Source organism: Eubalaena glacialis, chromosome 9, assembly GCF_028564815.1.
Source record: "Eubalaena glacialis isolate mEubGla1 chromosome 9, mEubGla1.1.hap2.+ XY, whole genome shotgun sequence".
NCBI lineage: Eukaryota > Metazoa > Chordata > Mammalia > Artiodactyla > Balaenidae > Eubalaena > Eubalaena glacialis.
This window is the reverse complement of record NC_083724.1, coordinates 15,042,273-15,066,737: the sequence shown is the minus strand read 5'-3', so window position 1 is coordinate 15,066,737 and position 24,465 is coordinate 15,042,273. Positions and strand designations below refer to the sequence as shown.

Sequence of the window (24,465 nt, the reverse complement as noted above, 5' to 3'; positions counted from 1 at the left end):
CTGGCACAAAAACAGAAACATAGATCAACGGAACAAGATAGAAAGCCCAGAGATAAACCCACGCACCTATGGTCAACTAATCTATGACAAAGGAGGCAAGGATATACAATGGAGAAAAGACAGCCTCTTCAATAAGTGGTGCTGGGAAAACTGGACAGCTACATGTAAAAGAATGAAATTAGAACACTCCCTAACACCATACACAAAAATAAACTCAAAATGGATTAGAGACCTAAATGTAAGACCGGATACTATAAAACTCTTAGAGGAAAACATAGGAAGAACACTCTTTGACATAAATCACAGCAAGATCTTTTTAGATCCACCTCCTAGAGTAATGGAAATAAAAACAAAAATAAACAAATGGGACCTAATGAAACTTCAAAGCTTTTGCACAGCAAAGGAAACCATAAACAAGATGAAAAGACAACCCTCAGAATGGGAGAAAATATTTGCAAACGAATCAACGGACAAAGGATTAATCTCCAAAATATATAAACAGCTCATGCAGCTCAATATCAAAAAAACAAACAACCCAATCCAAAAATGGGCAGAAGACCTAAATAGACATTTCTCCAAAGAAGACATACAGATGGCCAAGAAGCACATGAAAAGATGCTCAACATCACTAATTATTAGAGAAATGCAAATCAAAACTACAATGAGGTCATCACCTCACACCAGTTAGAATGGGCATCATCAGAAAATCTACAAACAACAAATGCTGGAGAAGTTGTGGAGAAAAGGGAACCCTCTTGCACTGTTGGTGGTAATGTAAATTGATACAGCCACTATGGAGAACAGTATGGAGGTTCCTTAAAAAACTAAAAATTGAATTACCATATGACCCAGGAATCCCACTACTGGGCATATACACAGAGAAAACCATAATTCAAAAAGACACATGCACCTCAATGTTCATTGCAGCACTATTTACAATGGCCAGGTCACGGAAGCAACCTAAATGCCCATTGACAGACGAATGGATAAAGAAGATGTGGTACAGATATACAACGGAATATTACTCAGCCATAAAAAGGAACGAAATTGGGTCATTTGTAGAGACGTGGATGGATCTAGAGACTGTCATACAGAGTGAAGTAAGTCAGAAAGAGAAAAACAAATATCGTATGTTAGCGCATATATGTGGAACCTAGAAAAATGGTACAGTTGAACCGGTTTGCAGGGCAGAAATTGAGACACAGATGTAGAGAACAAACATATGGACATCAAGGGGGGAAAGCGGTGGGGGGGTGATAAAAAATAAAATAAAATAAAATAAAATTCCCTTTATGCACCTCACCCACTTGCATCACTCACCAGGTTCCACTAACTCCAACTCCCAAGGTGTCTCTGAATTCTTCTGTCGCTTCTCATCCTCCGTGGCCACCACCCAACTCCAAGACGCTGTGAGCTCTCATCCAGGCCACAGAAACAGCCTCCTGAGGTGTCTCCCCGCACTCATTCTTGCCCTTTCTAACCCACTTGCCATACTGCACCAAAACAGGCAACACCCCCCCGCTCCTGCTTAAAACTATTTTAATTGTTCCCCAGTTCTCATATGGCAAAGGTCACAGTCTTTACCACAGCCCACGTGTTGTGCACGACTGCAGCCTGAGTTACTGCCCCTCCCCATCCCCCCATCCTCCAGCCACAGAGACCTCCTATCAGTTCCTCAAAATGCTCTGTTCCTTCCACCTCAGGACCTTGGCATATGCTATCTCCACTGCCTAGAATACTTTTTCTTGCCCACCCTCACCTCTCCCACTAATCCCAACACATTCATTAGGACTCAGATCAAATGTGCCTTCCTCAGGAGAATGGGCCTTGATTTCCCTGTTACATACTCACTGCCCCCTCAGAATTCTCCTCGGAAAAACATTAGGACCATAATAATTAAATGCCTATGCAATTACTTGTTCTTTGTCTATCTTCTGCACCAGGCTATAAGCTTTAGGGTTCATGGATTCTGCATTTCTTATTCATACTCTATCCACAGCTTCGAGCACAAGAACTAGTAATATAGTAGGTGCTCAACAACTATTTGTGGAATGAACATACAAATAATAACTTCAGAGGCCTAGGACTTCCCTGGTGGCACAGTGGTTAAGAATCCGCCTGCCAGTGCAGGGGACACGGGTTCGATCCCTGGTCTGGGAAGATCCCACATGCCGCGAAGCAACTAAGCCCGTGCGCCACAACTACTGAGCCTGCGCTCTAGAGCCTGCAAGCCACAACTACTGAGCCCACGTGCCACAACTACTGAAGTCCGCGTGCCTAGAGCCTGTGCTCCGCAACAAGAGAAGCCACCGCAATGAGAAGCCCGCGCACTGCAATGAAGAGTAGCCCCCGCTCGCCGCAACTAGAGAAAGCCCGCCTGCAGCAACAAAGACCCAACGCGGCCATAAATAAATAAATAAACAAACACAAATAACTCAGTTAAAAGATGGGCAAAGGATCTGAAAGACATTTCTCAAAAGGAGATATACACATGGTCAATAAGCACATGAAAAGATGTTCAAATCATTCATCATCAGGGAAATGCAAATCAAATCATAATGAAATACCACCACTCCCTACCCATTAGGATGGCTATCATTGAAAAGATAATAACAATTGCTGGTGAGGTTGTGGAGGAATTGGAGCCCTCACATGCTGGTGAAAACTTTTGTAAACTAGCTGCAGCCACTTTAGAAAAGAGTCTGGCAGTTCCTCAAACCGTGAAACAGAGTTACTACATGACCTAGCAATTCCACTCCTAGATCTATACCCCGGAGAAATAAAAACACATGTACACACAAAAACTTGTACATGAATGTTCACAGCAACATTATTCATAATATCCGAAAGGTAGCAACTGCCCAAATGTCCATCAACTAATGAATGGATAAATAAAATGTGGTATATCCATACAATGCACTATCACTGGGCCATAAAAAGAAATGAACTACGGATACCTGCTACAGCATGCACGAACCCTGAAAACGTTACGCTAAGTGGAAGAAGCTAGTCACCAAAGATCACAGACCACGTGATTCCATTTATATGAAATATCCAGAACAGGCAAATCTATAAAGACAGAAAAAAGCTTAGTGGCTGCCTTCAGCTAGGGGTGCGCAGGTGGGGGAAATAGCAGGTGACTGCTAATGCGTTCGGGGCTTCTGCCTGGGATACGGTTATGTTCTAAAATTGATTGTAGTCAACACTGGTTGGGACCCTGGAAAGGAGGAAATCAGCAAAGCCTCTCAAGAAGGAAAGAAGAAGAAGGAGCCCTTCTTGCACGTTCTAGGATGTCAAATGCTTTCAAGCATGTACTCCCGTAATCCTCGGGTGAACTCTGCATTCCCGGAGCTCACAGGATTACAGAAGTTATTATACCTATTTTCCAGATGAAGAACTGAGACGTCAAACAACCAGCCCAGTACCATACAATAAGAAGGCTGGAGAGCTGAGCCTCAGACTAGCTCTTCAACCTCTACTGCCCAGTTAAGAAAAGTGAGAGTCTTTCTGCCCTGAAATTCCACGCAAGAGGAGAGAACAGGTTCAAGGACAAGAACAGTCTGCGGTGGTGTCAGGGACCACTCGGGAGGAGGTGGACGCCTCATCAAAAAGGGCTGGAAAATAAGTCACTTGCTTGGTCCTCAGTCTCCACCAATCTCTATTCTTGGATCCAAATCTGTGTGTCATATGGCAGCAGAGAAGATAGCTGCAAGTGCACAAATGCCAAAGCCAATTTCAGGCTGGAAGGCTGCCGTCAGTCACCCTAACGCCGCTTCCAAAATAACACCACACAAAATGCTACCTTATGGATGCCGAACGGAATCCCACCTACCACCTTATTAAAGATGGCATCCTGGAACTTCTCACTTGGGGAGGGAAGGCGGACGGGAAAGCACATACCCTGAGCTCCTACCACGGACACGGCCCGAGGCACTCGCCACACACTGCCTCACCGAGCCAGCACGCCAGCCCCGGGTGCCAGGTCACGATGATCCCCTTGGAGCCACTGAAAGTCAGGTGACTGACCCAAGGACTCAGAGCAGGTGAGCGGTGAGGCCCAATGCAGTCACGGGTGTATCTGTACAACCCAGCATCTCGCCTCTGTAACTAAACCAGAAGCATGTCCCATCTCCCTGTTTCGCCCCTGGGCAGCAAAGATGTTCTTTTTAACAGGATGCCACAGTTCTAGCCTAAGCTCAAGGATTACTGATTCCTTGACTAACCAAAGACCACAGAGAAGACCACTGAATTTTCTCCTACGTTGCATAGACCGGAGGCCACACTGGTGGTAAGAGAGCTCCTCCCTTCCTGAGAAAGGTGGGGTTACAATATCCCTGTCTGCCTCTAAAACCAGACTCCACTTCACACCCCTGCTACTCCTCTCAACGGCTGAGTCACTCTGGACAATTTTCTGAGCCCTTCAGAGCTTATATTTCTTCACATGCAAAATGTAGGTAATACCTACCTAACTCATATGCTTGGTGAGAAGGTTAACTGTGATGATACATGGATAGAATATCTAGCACAATCCTGGCATATATAGCAGATGCTAAAAAAATAAACACAGTAGCCTTCCTTTTGAAGATACCAGCAGGAAGATAGTTCCAAATGGAAAATTTTTTTCAATATATTCGGGGAAATTAAGTTCATTTGATTATCCAATTTTCCTGAATATAGGATGCTATCTCCCTCACAAATAGCAGGGGAAAAAAAAACACATGCACAAACACAACATCTAGTTTTCCTAATACACAGGTACAAACTAAACTAGCTGGGGCAGATGAGAGCATTTCTATTCTAGCCAAATTGCACAAATTTGCATCTCGAGTACTGTTAATATAATGGCAGTGTCTTTTTTTTTTTTTGGTCTCTACTGATATCTTTAGAAAACCCTTTTCTAGAAATTACAGTTTTGGTGCATAATTTAAAACAATCAAAAGCAATTTTGCTAATGATATATCTAACTCTCTTTGGTATGCACAAAAGCAGTAATTTACTGGTCAGAAAATAAACTTAATTCTCCATTCTGATGCTATGAAGCAGTGTGCACAGCTGATTTCTCAGAGACAAAACACCCATCAGAAACAAGGAGACCAGTCGCTGGAGCCCTATCACAAACACGACCTCTCTCTTTCTCTACCAAGCCACTCCCATCTCCCTGCTGTGGGGCTCCTCAATCGCAACCCCTCCTCCCCAGGAGGATTTTTGTAAAAGGTCCGATCAAACATTGCCAGGAGAGTCTGGCTTTTCATAATCTGGCATATTTGATGGTATCTGAGGAGAAGCATCTAGAGAAAGCATCTTGACTGAAGCAAAATGCAGGCATTCACCCACCAAAACCAGACCCTACTACTCGGGCCAGCACAGGCTAGACGGGAGCCTGACCCATGGAAAGGGCACGGCTGTGCAGTCAGGCCCCTCACAGCTGGCTGACCATGGGCACTCGGGACCTGGCTTCCTCACCTTTGACGGGTGTTGTAAGGATAAGAGAATGGAGACAAAGCCCACAGAACGGTACCTCTATATGGCAACATATGTATATGTGTAACTGATTCACTTTGTTGTAAAGCAGAAGCTAGCACACCATTGTAAAGCAATTATACTTCAATAAAGATGTTAAAAAAAAAAAAAAAAAAAAAGAACGGTACCTCTAAGAAACAAAGTCCGTACAAAATAAAACCTAGGTTCTCGTCCCTACCCCTAAAGTCAGGTCATTCCAGTTTTACTGCAACCGGCAAAAGTAAAGGTCCATCAACAGGGGAAAATTATGTAAACTTTGGTACATTCCCCACAATGGAATCTTAGCAGCCATTACAAGGAAAGATGTTCCTGATACATAACACGGAACAGTAAGCTACAGACAGATGTACACACATGACTCTGCTTTTATAATGAAAACACACAGATATCACGAGTTATAGATAAATAAGAGAGGGCTGGGATGGGGGAGGAGAGAGGGAGGGAGGAAATGTTGGTGACACTTTGGGGAAGATTAGGATGGACACACACCTCTAGGTAGAGGCCAAGATAAGTACAGGCAGAGAGAGACACCAGACTTTATACAAATTTTTAAAAAGTAGTGGGATCGGAGGTGATTTTTAAGTTTTTTGTCTACATTTAATAAGTAACTAAGTAAGTAATATGTGGGAAAACTTACTCTTTCGGTCCCCCTGGGGAAGGAGAGGGCAGCGGCCTGCCACCCTGGCATCCTGCACAAGCTCTCCGGCTGACGCTCGGCGCTGAATACGGCGTCTGTTGGTTTCTCTCCCCAAGGCTCTCTCGTGCCCTCGTGTCTGAATCTGACCGTGTCGCCCTCCACAGCCATGGTCTGCACGGAGGCATCTTTCTGTTTCACCTTGGACGCCTCCGCCGCCTTTGCTAGCTGGGCTCCCAGAGGCCACTTGAGTTCATCACGTGGCTTGGAAGACAAGTTGGCTTGGATGAAATGTCCGAATTCACCTCTTAGCTGAACGGCCATCTGCCCAAGTGCCTCCTCCGTTTTACCATCAAGGTGTTCTCCCGAGGCTTCCTGCTCTCTCAAGCACACCTGCTCCAGAAGCAGTTCTCGGAACACTTTCAGAAGGTCCGGCCTGTTTTTCCAAAAGGGAAGGAAGTGGGAGGACTCAGCTTTCTGCTATGGCCTTGTCACCGACCCACTTTCCTAAGTTTTCCCCATCGATTCTGGCCCAGATTCTGTTGAATTTAAACACAGTGAGCACCTGCCACGTGCCAGGACCCACGCCAACTACGTTATCCAGGTCACCTCAGGACAACCACACCAGGTAGGTACCACGTGTCTCCTTCATGGAGGAGAAGGAGAGAACCGATTTGACACAGGTGCACAGCAAGTGAGGGGGGCACACAGCTACCTGGATGCAGGCTGGGCTTAGGAAGAGCAAACAGAGTCATAAGGTATGCATGACGATTGCAAGGTCCGCCCACCCCCCTGGGCCCATCCCTACATCCAGGGGCAAGTATGGCTTTGGATGACTCTAGCCAACCTGGCAGATCCATGAGCGACCTGGTCCATCAGGGTGCACAGTCGGTGCTCAGCAAAGGTATCGAATGAAGGGATGCTGGGAACTGCTCTGGATAAAAAGAGCAGTGGCTTTGAAATCAGACAAAATGGCTTCAGATTCTAACTCTGTGATTCTTGGAAAGCAAGGTGAGTTTTCCTCCATAGGACGCTGTGAGGATTAAACGAGAGTATATATGGGTAGCAGATGCTTCTCACGCCCCTTGCCACACGGCCTGGGCCTCCCTGGGATTTCAGCTGCAGCTGCGTTGACAGCTCTTGTAGACACAGTCCCTTCGCCAGCGCCCACGGCATCTCTCGGCTGCCTTGGGCCCTTTCCCAGAGCTCTCTGAGCTGGCCAGCAGGGCAACGGGCAAGTGCAGACCCATTTACAGCTCCAGGGGAAACCCTAACCAGTGGAGGAAGAGAGCTGTTGGGTGAATGTCCCAGTCTCCCGTCCTTCAGAGGGCCAGCACTGACGTAGGGTCTACACCGTCCCTCAGAGGGTGGCTGGCAGGGCGGAGGCCCAGCTGCCCACAGCAGTAACCAGATCATAACGCAGCCTTCCTGGCTTTGCCTCCATCCCTACCTTAGTCTCCCTCATCCCTCCTTCCTTCTGCCTGGAGTCACATCCCAAATAAACCACTTGTACCCAAGTGGTTACCTCAGGCTCTGCTTTCCCAGGAACTCAAAATAAGCCAGCATGTAGAAGATTCTGGAGCAGTTCCAGAAGAATCCCCTGTGAGTGTGTTTCTTGGGCCAGACACTATAATGGGCGCTGGGGCTGCAGAGGTGCCTGCAGGGCCTGGTGTTAGAGGCAGATGTGTAAACAAATCACTACTCCACAGGCTAAAAAGAGAAACACAGGCACCGTGGAAGTCTGGGAAGCTCACGGGCAAGCATCCCAGGGTGTCCAGACTGGGGGTGGCAGGAAGAACGCCAAAAAAGGGCCTCTAGAGTTGATGAGAGGTTAGCTGGAGGAAGGGAAATGGAACCTTCTAAGCATGGGAAACAATATGAATGGAGTCAAGACACACTGTGGAGAGCAGGGAGGTGAGGCTGGAAGGTGAGGCAGGGAGACCTCAGCCATGTTAAGGAAAGGAGAGCCACTGGGAGGCTCTGTGTGACGGAGTGCATGGCCACACACGTGCCATGTGTAGAGAATGCATGGAGAGATTTCCTGTCAGGACGGTGGTGAGAGTACACTCAAGAGCCCCTACCATCTGCTCTAAACGTATGTAAATGACAGCAAAACAGACAAGACAAAAAAATGGTCAAGGTGCACTACAGGACTCAGAATCAAATAAGATGTATCCAAAGGTCAGAAACAGAGGAGGAGACCCATTGCCATGATAATGAGGGCATCCGCAGAAAGCAGAAATTTAACTCCCACGGTTGGAAGAAGACCCATGCAAATTTCATGCCCCTAAAGTAAGACCTAGAGAGACAAGTCAAGGCAACTTCAAAACCACCGCACAGGGAGGAGCAAGGGTGGCGGGCAGAGCAGGGCTGCTGACACAGACAAACCACCGTTGCAAACAAAATCCACTATTATGAAAGACAGCAATCTGACGGATGAGAGAGTTCACACTCAAGGAAATATAAATAATAAAGCAATCTGAAGAAGACTTAAGATAAGTATGTGTCAATCATCTAAAAAATAAAGGAGAAAAAGAGACTCATAAAAATGAGAGGAAGTTATAAAACTGAGACAGAAAATTATAAAAAAAAAAAAGACTGGAGGGGGGCAAGCACTGAGGGAGGACCAACTGGAGAGCTGTTGCTATCTTCCGGGAAAAAGAAGATGCGGTCAGGATGACGTGGTGGAGTTAGGAGAGAGAGGGGGGAGAGAAGAGGCCCTCATCGGTGCTAGATCCTTCTCCTCTCTGCAGTTTCTCTTGCCTGCATTATTTCAAAAAACCTTGTCAGAGACCGGAACGATTGACTGCCTTAACATACCTTGGCCTCCCCTTCCTCTGTATCTTCGTTACCACTGGAAGTGACAGGTACCCTCATGTTGTCTTCCCACTGAGCCCTCTAAGGGCAGGGATGAAGCCTTAACCCTTATCTGGATTCCTAACATCCAGCTCTGGGGCAGAATCAATTTAATTCAACTTAAACAGCTACAGCACACTGAAACAGGGTAAAAACTAAAAGTATGAAAAACAAAATTAAAACGTGTGGTACATTTTTCACTTCTAATACGGAATCATCTAGACTACACAAACCATCTTAAAATTTAGTAAACCCAGACTTCAAAAAATATTTCTGGTATTTCAAGCACGTTAAACTAAATTTTCCTTTCCTCTCCTTCCCTTAATATAGATTGAAAATAATAACAGTTGCTATTGAGCTAGCCAAAGGAGGACCATTACCCACTACCAAACAACACACAATAAAATCCAGGAAAACAGACTTACAAATGGGTGGTAAAAGGTGGTGAAAGAGGCCATTATAATAGACTAAAGTGATAGAGCTGCTAACATTTCAAGTGTTACTCTGCTAGAAATCTGAACAGCAGATTCATTAAGCTGTCTCCATAATCAGGACCTTTTTAATGGTTCAGTCCGAGGGTTCTGTCAGAGGCCCAAACGTTGTTTATATACCCTGAGCATCTTTGCCACATAGAAGGCATAAGGGGAAAGGAACTGACATTTACTAAGCACTTAACGGTGTGCCAGATCCCTTAAATACACTAAATAGCTTTAGTCCTCACAGTAAGACTGAGATGGGGGCTGTCACTAACCCCATTTCACAGATGAAGAAAACAGGCTCGGGAAGATTCAAGATCTCCCAGCAAAGTGGCAGAGCAAAGACTGCAGACGCAGACCTCTCTGACTCCAAAGAAGCACTGCATTCTTTCTAGTTTTCTAAACTTAAACCTTCTGCTGTGATGCTGAGCTTCTAATTGTCTGCACATTCATTCAAATATTCACTGAGCCTCTCCCATTTGTCACGTAAGGCGGTGGAAATGCATGGTGAAAAAGAATCATGGCGCTGACGTTTCACTGAGGAGACAGACATCCATACAGACACGGGTAACTAAATAAGACAGTGCAAGGCAAGGAGAAGTACAAGGAAGGAGGGACGAGAAGGAGGGGAGGACGGCGGCAGTCCTGAGACAAAGTGTAGAAGCAGGGATTCTTGTTAGACAAAGTGGTCAGGAAAGGCCTCTCTACAGAGCTGAGACACCACCACATCCCGGGAAGAGCGCGTTCCAGGTAGCGGGAACTGCTACTGCAAAGGCCCTGAAGTGAGAACAAGCTTGGATGACTGAGGAACAGAAAGGTGAGTGTGAACAACAGAGGTAGCTGATAAAGACGCAGAAACAGTCAGAGGCCAGGCCAAGGAGCTCTGATCTTACTCTAAAGGTAACGGAAAGCCACTGGAGGGCTTTAAGCACAGAAGAAACATAATCTCATCTAAGTTTTTGAAAGCTGGCTCTGGCTCCTCTGTGGAGAATGGCTACAGAGGGGCAAAAACGGAAGCACGGAGACAAGTTAGAAGGCTGTGCTTTTGGAGTCCAGGCACGAGATGTGACAGTTTGGACTAAGCTGGACTAAGAGGGCAACCGTAGAGACGTGAGTGGGTGGATTAGGGATACATTTTCCAGGTGGAACAACAGGACTTACTGATAGTTATGAGGACTGTGGAAGCTACACCTTCGGCCACAGCAGTGCTATTAAGTGACTCGTGGAAGAACAGCAGAGAAGCACAAAAGAACAGGGGGTTGGGTTTTAAACCAATTAGAGGGACTTCCCTGGTGGCGCAGTGGTTAAGAATCCGCCTGCCAACGCAGGGGACACGGGTTTGATCCCTGGTCCGGGAAGATCGCACATGCCGCGAAGCAACTAAGCCTGTAGGCCACAACCACTGAGCCTGTGCTCTAGAGCCCGCAAGCCACAACTACTGAGCCCACGTGCCTAGAGCCCGTGCTCCGCAACAAGAGAAGCCACCGCAATGAGAAGCCCGCTCACCATGACGAAGAGTAGCCCCCGTTCGCCACAACTAGAGAAAGGCCGCACGCAGCAACAAAGACCCAACGCAGTGAAAAATAAATAAATAAATACAGGGTTTTTTTTTTAATTAAAAATTAAAGAAAATATAAGAAAATAAACCGATTAGAGTTGAAAGCGCCCGTCAGACACACAGGTGGAGACAGCAAGTAGGCAGCTGACCGTGTGATCTGAAGGGGGGGGTCTGGGCCATGGGTATGAATTTGGAAGTCATACAGCATACTCTGCAGCCATGGAGAAAGGAGGTACAGCGAGGAAAAGGGAGCTAGACCGGAGCTCCGGGACACTCCAACATCCAGTGTCCAGCATCCGGCAGAGGAAGAGGAGCCAGCAAAGGAGGCTGAGGAAGAGAGGCCAGTGAGGGAGAAGGAAAATAGAGAGGGGAGGTGTGAACAGAGGCCGGGGAGCGTGGCCACCGCTGCGGGAAAGTGGACACTGGCCACCGGATTTCACAACTTGCAAACTGGCGTTGACCTTGATAAGTGAAGCAAAGGGTATGGAAGCACTTGGACTGAGATAAAGAGGCCTAGGTAACCCCTCACCTGTCCCATCCAACCCTGCCTTCAGGCCTGGGCTTGGTCAGCTACTCGTGCTACACGCGTTCTCGGGACGGGTCACACTTTGTATTGATCGTCATTCATTTCAAAATGAGCGCTCAGCACCGCCCGGCAGCTTCTCTTCTCCCCTCCCCAGCTGACGACCTTGCCCTGCTCGGGGCAGGGGAGCGCGGAGGAAGCAACCGCGAGTGCCCATCCGGAGGGACCAGCATGTGCCCAGGCTCTGAAACGCGATGAAAGGGGTCTCGTTCCAGGGACTGGAAGGGCTGTGCTCCAGGGCCAGAGCACAGCAAGCACGCCGGGGACAGTGTGAACAGAGCTGACGGAGGGGCTCGCCAGATCACACGGGGCCCGGCAGGCTGTGCTAAGGATTCTGGTCCCAAGAAAAGTGCAGCGTCTCCGAGGGGTCTTCAGTAGAGGAGTGACTTCACTGCATTTTAAGTAACCGCCCTGGATACAGCATGGAAAACAGACTGGAAGGCGGACGGATGGCTGCAGGGGACTAGTTAGGAGGCAACTGCGGGGATGCCGGAGAAGTGTGACGGAAGCAAGGAGTGGAGAGGAGGAGACAGGGATGGGAGAAGCGCCTTTGGGAGGTAAAGGGTCAGGACTTGGGTTTGGGAAGTGAAGGAAAGGGGAGGATCAAGGAGGACCCTGGGTTTCTGTCCGAAGCCCACAGACCCAGTCCCTCTGTAACACAGGATCTGCCTGCGAGCACTAGCCGCGTCCTCTCCCCTGCAGCCCGCACACCCAAGTCTCCTTGGCTCTTTCTCTGCTAACTTCTTCAGACCTCTCGCCAGCTCCACGCTCTGGTGGTCCCTTACCTGTCCCTTCACCATGCCCAGAAGAGCAGACCCAGGTTTTTTAGGAGAGTTAGCTTCTCTACTTCTACTAGGTACGGCTCAAGAATGTAATACTAGCCTTGAAAAAAAAAAAATCCCCAAGGGCTCCCCTTTTAGACTTTTTCAAACGTCACACCTAAGTTTAGCTACAAAGACTGAAACACTTAGGTAATAAATCCTAAACCATGTCCTCTAGGGAACCGGGCAAACGAAACAGAAGCACATGAATAGAGGGTTGGGAACCACACACATGGTGAAGACCATGGTAGAGCAGGGCCAGCCAGGCCGTCCTCCACGAGCTGACCCTTCACTCCACCCCCGGTGAACGAGTGCTCGGCGTGGTCAAATGCAAGACAGCTAATTAGGCTAAGTTGCTTCCTTATTCCATCCCAGTGGATGGGTAAGTTGAATCAGATTTACTCCTGGGGCCCAGCTACTCTGCTAGCCTGTTAGGCCCCAGGGTGGATGGCTAGAGGGCGGAAGAGCTCAGAGGCCTATGTCTCGGGCCTAAGCCTATCGCACTCCACACCAGGGTGTCAGACACGGGCTCAGCAATGAACACAGAGGCCTGAATCACGGGCTGGCCGACGTATCTTGCATATGGTATGAATCTTACCTGAGGGTAACGGGAAAGGGTAGGAGTAACTGGCCAGGCACATTTTAAGCAGTAACATCACCAAAGACCCACTTAATACCAACCTGGATCCATATGTACACACATTATTTCATTTCATCCTCACAAGATCCCTACAGGGTCGATAAGTATCATCACCCCCCACTTTACAGGTGAGGAAACCAAGATGGGGAGATAAGTCACAAGGTCTAAACGGTACAGCCGGACCGGAGCACAGGTCTGTCTGACTCTAATACCCTGCTTTTTCGGGGGATCAAAACACCGAACTCCTGGAGAGACTTTCTGGGCAGAAAATTAGTGTTTCCCTGGCCAATGAGAATCCTAGTTACCCAAGCAGTCTTTTTAAAAGACCACAGCTGGGCCTTCAGGAGGGCCCTCGGAGCCGTGACCCTGCCGTCCTGGGGCTCAGTGGTGCACCGTGAAAGGCAGCTGCACGCAGAGCAGGATCAGGGCAGCAGACCCCGGCCAGCGTTTAAGAAAGCCTTTTCTAACACTAGAACTGGCCCACAAGGGCCTGGAAGCCGATGGAACAGACACCTACAAGGGAACAGGTAACTGAATGGCTGATGTCCCAAGCTTGCCTGCAGAGTGTCGGCCCGTGAAGCGCTTTCTTTAAAACTGTAATGAAGTCTAAATTTTCAAAAATCAGGAGATTGAGCAGACAAATTTTGGGGCTTCTACTGAAAGACTGGAAGCTCTGAGGCCACGTGCTGGCATGACAACAATGATTTGGGGCTGAAAAGCTCCTCCCTGCCAGGAGGGAGCACGTGGGTCCCAATTCCCTGCACTCCCACCACAGTCCATTGTACCTTCCCAGGTCACATCACCCAAGTGCATTCCTAGGTGGTCCTCAGAGAGAGCGAGGTGCGTCTTTTAACTCTTAACACAGGAGCCCCTGATGCTGAGGAAATCCTCCATTTCTCAAGTGTCATTATGGTCGCCCCACTCCCTGTGATAATATACCAGAACAGCCACTGGGCGTGTCCCCCTAGCATGACGACTCATGCTAGAAAAATGTTAAGCAGATGTCAGGGGCTGGGGAGGGTAGCCTCCCGGAGCTCACAGGACACTACCATCCTTTTTCAGCTGCAGAAATGTCTATGAGGCTGAGCCCACCAAGGACATGAGATCTACTAGGCTCCGGCTAGCCGTCCTCGGTGGTGGTACCAGTTCCCTTTCTCTGTCTGTGCTGGAGGAGAATGAAAGGTTTCACTGAACACACACCACATGCCAGCCATTCTCCTTGAACAGCATTTTTTCCACTCCTCACAGCAACCCCAAGAAGTGGTCAGAGAAATGGAGGCACTGAGAGAGGAAAGCAAGCACAGCTCCCTCTGGCTCCAAAGCCCAGAGCAGCTGCTACCGTGGCCTGGAAAGAATGGGAAAGAAGGGAAATCTGCTCCTAAAGGACTAATTTTAAAAACACAAATGTACTGAATATTTCTCCTTTTTTGTTTTAAGGAAAACACCCTGTAGTGTTTCCTCACATAGGAAAGACTCCCGGCAGATATAATGAGAAGGGAATTGTAGTTCAAGCTCAACATAAAACAGCAGAGTCACAAGCACAACGGCAGTTTTTTAAGCTGTTGTAGAAACTGGAAGGGACTTCGGGAGGGCTGATTCCTCGCGCTGACAGCCAGGCAGCCCTTTCCGGGCTCCCAGGAACAATTCTGAAGGAAGCTTTCTCTCTCCTCTTTATGCTGGTCTTGCATGCGGCTTTGCTGAATGCGGTCCCCTCGCAGCCACGGAGCAGGCAGCCTAATTACTTAATTGCACGACTGGCAAGATTCCTTCCAAGCCATTTCGGGAGCTCTCCCAGGTAAATTACACAGCACCACCATCTAAATCCATTTAGCAAAATGAGTTTGTTCTCCCCTCAAACCAGAAACAACTGCAGTGCCTGGGCCCCATGTCTACCTGGATTCCAGTAACCACAAGGCCTTCTCGCTGAAGAGCGGGGCAAGCAGGCTCAGGAGCTCGCCTTCTTCCAGACTCTGGTCTCCGGGGCAGCCGGATTTGTGGGCTCCGTCGGAGTCTAAAATATTGGAATCTGTGTGCCTTAAATATCCGTTTTTGCAGCCCCCTTTGGAATTGTCCTCCATAATCTGCAAATCAAAGCATGTGGTCAGATAATGGACTACAAAGGAGGGGAAGGGGGTTAGGTGGAAAAGAGAGAAAGGATGGAGACAAACAGTGATGAGTGAGGGCAAGTAAACCCGAGAGAAAATGAAAGGGGAGAGGGAGGGTGCACGCGGTCCACACACGCTCAGCTGACGGCACGGAGATGTTTACGTCACTTCCTCTCACCCTCAGTTTCCTCATCCGTAACTGGGCACAGTAACGCCACCTCCCATGGTGGCTACGAGAACAAAATGAGATGGCTGGCCCACTTAAGTTCCTGGCACAGTGTCTTACCCGCTACAGCTGTGTTCCCCCAGCCCACGGCCTACTGCCTGTAAATTCTTTCTAAGAAGGGTCCGGAACATTGTTAACTGCCATTAACAATGCTTTGGACATTTATTATATGCTTCTTGCAATGTATCCTCCTCATTATATATCAGAAAGCCAACCTCTTTACAGACACATCCTAATTACTGTGACTTTGATTTGTCTCATCAGGACGGTGGAGAGTTCCTAATTCCCATGGAGACGTGTTCTTTACAGATCCACCTTCTTGGGTCACTGAGGGTCCCAGAGGAGTGGTACCAAGGAAACATCTAGTTAAAGCCTGTGCTGGGCATGTCTTGAGGTGCTGCAATTAGCATTCTTTCTCCCGCTTTCCAAAGCTGTAAATTTCTTCTACCAGTCTATAAATAACTCCTCTTGACTTCATTACTGCTGGTGATATACACACTGGCCATCACACTCCTCTCTCCACATGTGTAAAATGATAAAGATTTTTAAACGGAAGACAAGACCCACACAGATGAGGAGTCATTTATAGGGTCTTGTTTGCCACCAATCTAGTTATTAAATCCACCTAAATAAGCAACCTCCACAGAAGGAAAAGTCTAGAATATAATAATAAAAAGAGCAATTGCTACCATTTACTGAGCACTTAGTACATACCTTCTACTTAAATATCACAACAATTCTAACCAGGAAGCGGTGTTATTATCTTCACTGATGGGGAAACTCAGACTTGCGGGTTAAGCAAGGGTTAACCCAAGGTCACAGAGATCGTGACCAAGACTCAAAATCAGACCTGATTCCGGAGCCCCCACTTTCAACTGCTTTGCTCTCCAAAACGTTCATGAGAATGATCTCTCATTCAAGACTCCATGAACCTGAACACCCTGAAGGCCACAAACGCCCAATCTGCAGCCTCCTGTCTCCCACCACATCCCAGTCTTTACGGTTCTTTCAACCCTGGAGAATATTTGCTCCAAATGTTCAGCATCAGTGTGCCTGGAGTGAAATTCTCAACAACGCCCAGATGACACTAAGCTGGGTTTCAGATCAGGAGACTGCAGACGGACCCAGAGGAGGGAAGTCTGGTTCTATCAGTGGCTCCTTACACTGCACGCAGATGATCTGGGAGTTCACAGCAGTCCAGAGACAAGGGCTCTGGTCCCAACTCTGTCACTGACTTACTCTGAGCCCCAGATAAACCATCTCCCCTCCTAGGCCTCAGTTTCCAATGCGTAAAATGAATGCATTGGGTCAGAGCTCTAAAGAGCTGCCCAGGTCCAGTGTCCAATGCCTGCGACTCTCCTGTAACAGCCTCGCTTTTATTTGCAACTATATGTTTGTTCTCCTGGTTCATGACTGGCTCTACCACCCCGTCTGTAACTTCCAAAAAGGAAGAGACCTCCTCTCTTTGCTCCCCGCTGGCACACGGCAGGCACTCCACACAGATGGAGGGAACAGAAAACCCGTCGGACTCGTTCCAGACTGGAGGCAGGCTCGGGCACAGAGAGGGGCAGATGTTCCTACCTTGTTCCTCTGCTCCAGACACTCGCCACTCAGCAAATTATTCTTGTCATCCTCTCCAATTCTGCTCGAGTCCTCGTCCTCCTTGCTAGCCAGAAGCTACATGGAGCATGGAATGGTGTGAAAATGCAACCCAAAAATGAGTGCAGCATGAATATGCATGAATAAGTCGGTGATGTCTTTTTTAAAAGATGCAGAACAAAAAACAAACCAAAAAAAGAGGCAGAGACAAATGCCAAAGCCATGAAATAAAAATTAGCCAAAGTCAGAGCTGCTAGTTCTGGCAAATCACACACAGCTGCCTGGGATCAGGCATAATTTAAGGACAAATTCCCCAAGAAATAAGTAAAGCCATTTCCCCCTGTCCTCGCACGGCCTTCCTGAGCTGCTGGAAACCGATTGTGCTGTCCAGTGTGCTGCTCCCATCCCTGCCATTGCTGAATTCACTTTCAGATTATATGAAAGTAACACGATTTTGGAAAACAGCTATTGATGGAATTGAAACTATCAAATAGCGAGAAAGCAGTAAATGAAATTGATGGTGTGCCCAATTTATGCATCCCTTCTATTTAGCACAGGGGATAAACCTCTTTTTGGACTGTCACACATCTGAGATGGGCAGTTTCAGCCACACTGCCATTTGGCTGACAAAAAAGTCCTCATCGTTAATGAGTAGAGTATCAAGCTTCCCTGACAATAACTTTATGCTTTTGAAAATGAAGGAGAGTTATTTCTAAAGACTGTGTAAATCCCTAATGCTCTAAAGAAGTGTAAACCCCAAAGCTTCTGCAGTTTGCATTCTACAGAACAGACAATACAGTGTTCTCAACAGGGCCAGATCTCAGCTCTCTGGAAGAGGGAAAATTCTAGGCATGAGACACCCGGATTAACCCAATAAAAAGTGAGAGGGAAGGTAGCCAACGCTCTTTCAAAAACTGTACCAAACCTCATCTCACCAATGAAGTAGTGACCACTGCACCGAAGCGTTAAAGCATGAGCTGAGTCCCAGCCGCCTGCTGGGCATGTTGTACATACGACGTATCTAAGGTTCTATCTCCATACCGTGATTTCATGAATTCCCACATTTAGTCAATCACCCCATAATTTTCCCAGCCCAACTTAAACTTTTCTGATCTTCCTTCTAAAAGAAACCCTTGTTTGGAAGAAGAAAAACAAAACAAAGCAAACTGACTTCACAAAGTCTTTTATAGAAAACTTCCCAGGATCAGAATACATTCAACCCAACCATCCTAATCAGGATCAAAGAGGACTGACGAGTCTACAAATCTTACTACACTATCCAGCATTCAATAGGCTAAACATGTGTAAGTATATTTCCTAAGGCATAAAAGTTTCTAAATATGGATGAGGAACTTCTCTCCCTCTGTTGGTTTCTTCCCTCATTATTAAAACATGCTCAAGTTACCAACTAGGACAATCAAATTTGTTGGTGGGAGTATAAAATGTTAAACTACTTTAGAAGTACTGGCAATTTCTTATAAAGCTAATAACCCTATGACCCAGGAATTCCCCTCCTAGGTATTCATCAAGAGAAATGAACACGTATGTCCACATAAAGATTTGTATATGAATGTTCACATCAGCTGTTATCATAATAACCAAAATCTGAAACAATCCAAATGTACATCAATAGCAGAATGAATAAAGAAATTAGAACATATCTATACAATGGAATACTACTTAGCAATAAAAAGGAACAAATTATCGATTCACGTAACAACACGGATGAATCTCAAAAACACGCTGAGTGAAGGCAGCTTCACACAGAAGAGAAGATGCGTTCTGATTCCGTTTCTATGAAAGTCTAGTACAGGTAAAACTAATGGTGGAAGAAAATGAGAAGAGCGGCTGGAGCGGGGGCGAGTGGGAATTGACTAGAAGGGACGCGAGGGATCGTGATAGAAGTTTGGGTTACACAGGTACATACATTTGTAAAACTTAGCAAACAAAGACTTACGACTTCTATATTTCATCGTGTGTAAATTTAAACTTAAAAGAAAAAATAACTATAAACACATATTGAAGGAAAAGATATACATGTTGAAGTATTTAGGGGGAAGCGTATTGATGTTTGTGATTTATACTAAAATTTATCAAAAAGATATGACGGCTGGTGGGAACGGTTAATAGTAGAATCTAAGGGGTGAGTATACGGGAGTCCACCGTGAAGTTCTTTTCACTTTGCTATGTTTGAATTTTTTCATAATAAAATGCTGGGGAAAAGCCGCTCTCATTTGAAAAAAAGCAAAATAACTACGTTTTTCCTTCCTGGTTCACCAGCAGCTCTGGTCACTGAGTGCTACCTGCCTCTCTCCAAGCTTCTTGAAAGAACTCTCCATCCTCACCTTCTGCAACGTGGCTTTTGCTGCCAACACTCTCCAGAAACTGCTCATGAAAGCTCCCCAAGACCTTCTAATGCAGGAGATGGAACCAACCCTCCCGGGATCAGGGAAGAAGCAGCGAGGCGCTCCTCCCCAACCCTGTGCATCAGAGAAGGGCCCCCCTGAAGTTTAGTCGAGCAGAGTACTGTTAACCCGTGCCATTCCAGTTGAAGCAGCAAAAGCATCCGAGTTATTCTTCATTTCCAGAACCACAACCACACCGTGACTCAACAGACTGAAATAAAAATTCTCTTTCATTCCCCTTTACCTCTGCTGACGTGGTTAAAATTAAAAGTCAGTTTCCAGCAATGATCAAGAAATTCAATGCCGTGGACACAGAGAAATGTCCCGCATGCCATATGTGACTTATCAGTTTTCAAAGGCAAGATCCCAGAGAGACCGATGCGTCACTGCGGGTGGGCTCTGTTTCGGGCCCGCCACCAACTGGAGAAGTGCCCCACACCTCCAAGCGCCCGCCGGCTCTTCCTTCACTTCCGCACCCTCACGGGTCCTCCCTCCGCCGCCACGTGGCCTCGGCCCCCCTCACTCTGCTGAAACTGCCCAGGTCACAAACGATTTCCCAGCCGTTTTTCTCTTGTTTTCTCTGAGTACGTGACACTGTAAGCACGCCCTCCCTAAGCATCGCTCCCTAACAACTGCACGGGCCTGGTTCTCCCCCTGCCTCTTGAGCTATTCTCTCTTGACCTTTGCAGGCCCCCCCTGCTTCCTCCAGGAGGAAATTCCCTTGACCTCAGAAGAGGAGGCCGGGCCCGTCTCCATGCCCGCGTGCGCTCCTCCAGGCCCTCGCCAAGCTCCGCTTCTCTGCCTCACGGACTCCACGGGGCAGGGACCGTGTCTGTGTTCAGTTTTAACACCAGTGCCCGGTGCTCAAGACAACACTGCTAAAAGGACAAACAAATGAATCAAGACTTTTTTCCAAATGACAGCTGGAACCAACAGGTTTTGGGGATTACCCCGGTCTTGCTACTCCAAGTGTAGTCTTTGGAGGAACGGAAGCTTGTGAGAAATGCAGACTCCCGGGCCCCGTGCCAGGCTCACTGAGCCAGAATCTTCACGTTAACAAGGTCCCCAGGAAATTCACACGCACGGTAAACTTTAGAAGCACTGCCCTATGGTGTTGCTAAAACAACACTGAACAGAGTCAGAAAAGGGTTTAGTTCCAACTCTGCCGCTAATTTACTAAAAAAGTAAAATTAAAATAGCTGTGTTTTACATATTGAGTGCCTACTACATGCCAGGCACGGTGCCAAGGGCTTTATAAATCGGGTACAACTCATAATAACTTATGAAGTCAAAATGTTAGAAACTTCCTCCTTTCAATGAAATTCAATCTGCTTCTGACAAACCAAAATTTTATTCTGTTGCTAATAACAGATGTTCACCAGCACCTTCTACTTCTGAGTACCACTTCTGTCCTCTGAGTCACACAAGGTCTATTTCTTATTCAAAAGGACAGCCCTACATATATCTGAGTTCAATTAAATTATGCCCCTCAATCCATGTTTCCTCTCCATGCCAAAAAAAAAAAAAAAAAAACCAGTTTTCTAACCATCCCCTAAAAATGACAACATAAGTAAATAATGACAGCGACTAACCGTTTCTGAGCGCTCGCCCGCGAATCCCATCCCCCAGGGGTGACAACTGCACGTCACACAGCTCATGGCTTACAATGCTCACCCCCCCTGGCTGCAGTCTGCTCAAATCACTCCTGAACGTCAATTCTCAACCACACCGTTCTATAATACATAAACTATAACCAGTAAATAAATACAAGGAAATAGGGGCAACCTCATTCCAGATTTTTTCTTTTTTTTCTTTGATGTACTTTAAAGTAAAAGGATGCCTGTTCTTGGCCTTTTGTTGGTTTGGCTGGTTTTTCAGTGACCTGCCCGCATGCAGGGAATAAGCGCTGTGTGCCCAGCAGGAGGGAATCCAGCCCAGGGCCACCGTTTTGAAGACACAGCTGCCAAAATGAATCAAGGGCCTCCTACTCTTTACAGCCTTTGTCGAATTAAAAGTTGCGGAGGCAGGGGGGTGTAATATGAAAATAAATCACGTGCCTATTTTATACACATATCTATCTGTGTCTGTACCTTTGACCTAGTCATTGCTCATCTGGGAACACAGTCTAAGGAAAAAAAGCCTAAACCCAGAAAATGATTTGTGTCCAAAGACATTCATCAGGTAATCTAAAATAGTGAATCACTGGAAATATCTACATGTCCGACAATAGTGACACAGCTAGCATCCTTAAGATGGAGTAAGAGGTTATAATACAGCAGCCACTGGAAAGAAACAGGAAACAGGACTGTGTATGTACTGTGGGTGGGCACGCACACGTTCAAATACACAAATAGAGAAGGAAAGATTCCAGGATGTTAATTAACTGCGTTTTAATGTGACAGGATTAGGGGTCATTTCTTTATTTTCCAAGTTTTAGGCAATGCTGTGGGTTAATTAAATATTGGAGGAAAAACTACTGAATTTTAAAAATACAAAATATATTTGCTGTCTTTTTTTTTCCCCTTTCTGATTTGTAGGCTCCCAGGGCACTGGAGCAGTGCCAGCCCCTACTCCGCAAGCCCTGCTGCCCAGAAAAGGCTGTGGACCACGGAGACATTTCCCGTTTGTCTCTGCCTCGTTGCTCATCCAAGGAGAGCCACACACACTCCCAGGGAACAGCAGCCTCTCCTTGCTGCCATCCCACCCTCACCCCTAACAAGCTCTCCTCCCTCAGCTCAAGATTATCGTGGGAGCACCATCCTGCCCGTGCGGATCTTCCCATCGTGTGCCGGGGAAGACGGGGCCTGTGCTGCGAAGGACACGACTATTCATAGGGAACATCAAATTGATGTGCAACCTGACAAATGACTCCAATCTGAATCGGCTGCTATTAAGATCTCAGAGTGGCAAGAGGAAAATCCCTCTGTTCTCCAAAGAACATAATAGGACATTTAACAGATTTCTTTCAAAGGGCAAATGAACAAACACTCGCCATCTGACACTCAAATGAAGCAGGTGACGAATGGGCTGCTTATTAAAAATGCCACGTTGGAAAAAACAAACCAAGAGACTTGTTTCTCCCTAAATGGACTGCAGATATTCTTGCTTTTCAAAATTACCTGGAGCCCTGGAGACTAAGCTCAGTAACACTCCCTCTCTCCACGGGAGCAGAGGGCCAGAGCGCAGCATATACACCTTTGAGCGTTTCCCACCTTGAAGGTGGGAGGAGACAGCTTAAGGCTGACAAATCTTTCCCCAGAAATGGTGTGGCAATGAGACCTCCATTTACCTGGCACGCCAGGCTGAGTTCAAGACAACCCCAACCAGGAAGGTTCTGGGGGATCCAAGTACAAAAGGCCCTAGTGCATTTCATGAGGAGAACAGTTCCAGTCTTCTGAAACTAACTAGCATAACACAGGCATGGAGCAAGGCGCTTCCTCGGGGAGCGTCAGGCCAGGTAGGGGCTAGAGGGAGGAAATGGCAAGCTCCTCCCCACTGTCACAACATCAGGGCCCTCTACTGTGCGGTCGGGTCGAGAACAGAGAAAATCGGAGACAACACACCACAACGCGCAGCAGAGAGCCAGAGTCCCAGGGTGAAGAGGCTCCCTCCGCTTTCCCTGGGGTGGGCCAACGGAATGGGCCCACACCCTCAGTGAGTACAAAAGCCCAGGGACCACACGCTCTTTAGTGCAGACACCAGATTTAACCTTCCGTGGCCCTTCCAGACTTCCAAATGCCACCAGTGGGAAACTCCCACAGTCAGGAAGCTGAATTTGTGGGCTCATGGGACACCGACTCTTCGCTCCCCATCGGGTCGTCGGTACACGGCAGAGTGCAGGGGTTCCTGGGTACACGTGGGAATAAACTGCACACATCCGGTCAAATCCAGAAGCCAGATGCCGTAGGAGTGAGAAGATGCATTTAGAGGGTTAATACAAAGAGTAACTGAAAAGTATGTTTTCTCGTTTGTTTTTCCATGGTAATGGGTTCATTAATGCTGCATCTACACTACCCAAGTTACGCGGGTGATGTGGCAACTCTCCAGGCCCCTGAGACCAGACCAATCATCCAGATGTGCCACCTACAGCCCAGATCCCAGGGCCTGACTTGGAGTCCAAAGCATCATAGAACATCAAGTGTGTCCACGCAGATATGACCCAAACTTGCGGAACGCTCCGACAGACCTGCTGACCTAAGAGGGCCCTCAAACCCCGTCCACGGCAAAGGGAATTTCAACAGAGACCTCCCCAGAAGAGATGCAGCCTGAAGACGTGTGGGGGGGTGTTACTCTTTGTAATTAGCACGCGAGGACGAGAATATTCTTTCTTACCTCCATCTGATCTACCGACTCAGGCCTGTCCTCTCCCGGGAAACCCATGGAGGAGAGATCAAAAATAGTTTTCTTCAGGTGCTGGTTGTCCGCGTACAGCTCCTTCACCAGCTGGATAAGGTCACCGACCTGGGAGATAAGAGCAGGAGAGGACTGACTACCCACGGGCACACTGCCGCCTCCCAGGGCCACGGCTACGGAGAAGACGTCCTGCATCACAGTCACAGAGAGTCAGGCGGCCTGATTCCAGGCTTCAGGCTACCCTGGGTACAGTGAGAAAAACACCAGCATTTCTGTAGTCTAACCCCAGCGTCACACTTCAAGGCAAAGGGATCCTGGGCAAGCTGCCTGGTCTAAGTCTCCATTTCTGCATCTGTGGAATGGGTTCCCGTGAGAACTGAACGTGATCACGGTCACAGCGCACTACAGCCCTCGGCACGGTCTACGTACTCTGTCCATGACAGCAAATATGACCTCTGTCTTGTACTTGGGGGAGGAAAATCCCCCAAGACTGAAACTTCTGAGGCTTGTCAGAGGCTTATTTTATAGCATCCACCTTCCTCTTTCTATGCCTATCTAGCACTGTCCATAATAACAACAGTCCTCAGTTATAAAGCAATTCACGGCTGCTAAAATACTCCCACAAGCTTTAGTCAATCATTCCTTACAAAAATCCCGAGGAGGTGGACAGCAGTATGACTGTCCCCGTT

At 47.4% G+C, this 24,465-nt stretch overlaps 1 protein-coding gene across 6 annotated transcripts in view; it reads right to left on the bottom strand.

The window, feature by feature from the left end:
* CDK5RAP2 (CDK5 regulatory subunit associated protein 2) overlaps positions 1 to 24,465 on the bottom strand; it is a 184,434-nt gene that overhangs the window by 55,884 nt on the left and 104,085 nt on the right. For all 6 annotated transcript variants that reach the window (XM_061200019.1, XM_061200023.1, XM_061200021.1 and 3 more), the window contains 4 exons: positions 23,756 to 23,884; positions 17,001 to 17,096; positions 14,982 to 15,169; positions 6,158 to 6,590 (listed from right to left, as the gene is read on the bottom strand). In XM_061200019.1, the coding sequence (XP_061056002.1) occupies positions 6,158 to 6,590; positions 14,982 to 15,169; positions 17,001 to 17,096; positions 23,756 to 23,884 (846 nt within the window). The remainder of the gene's footprint in view (positions 1 to 6,157; positions 6,591 to 14,981; positions 15,170 to 17,000; positions 17,097 to 23,755; positions 23,885 to 24,465) is intronic.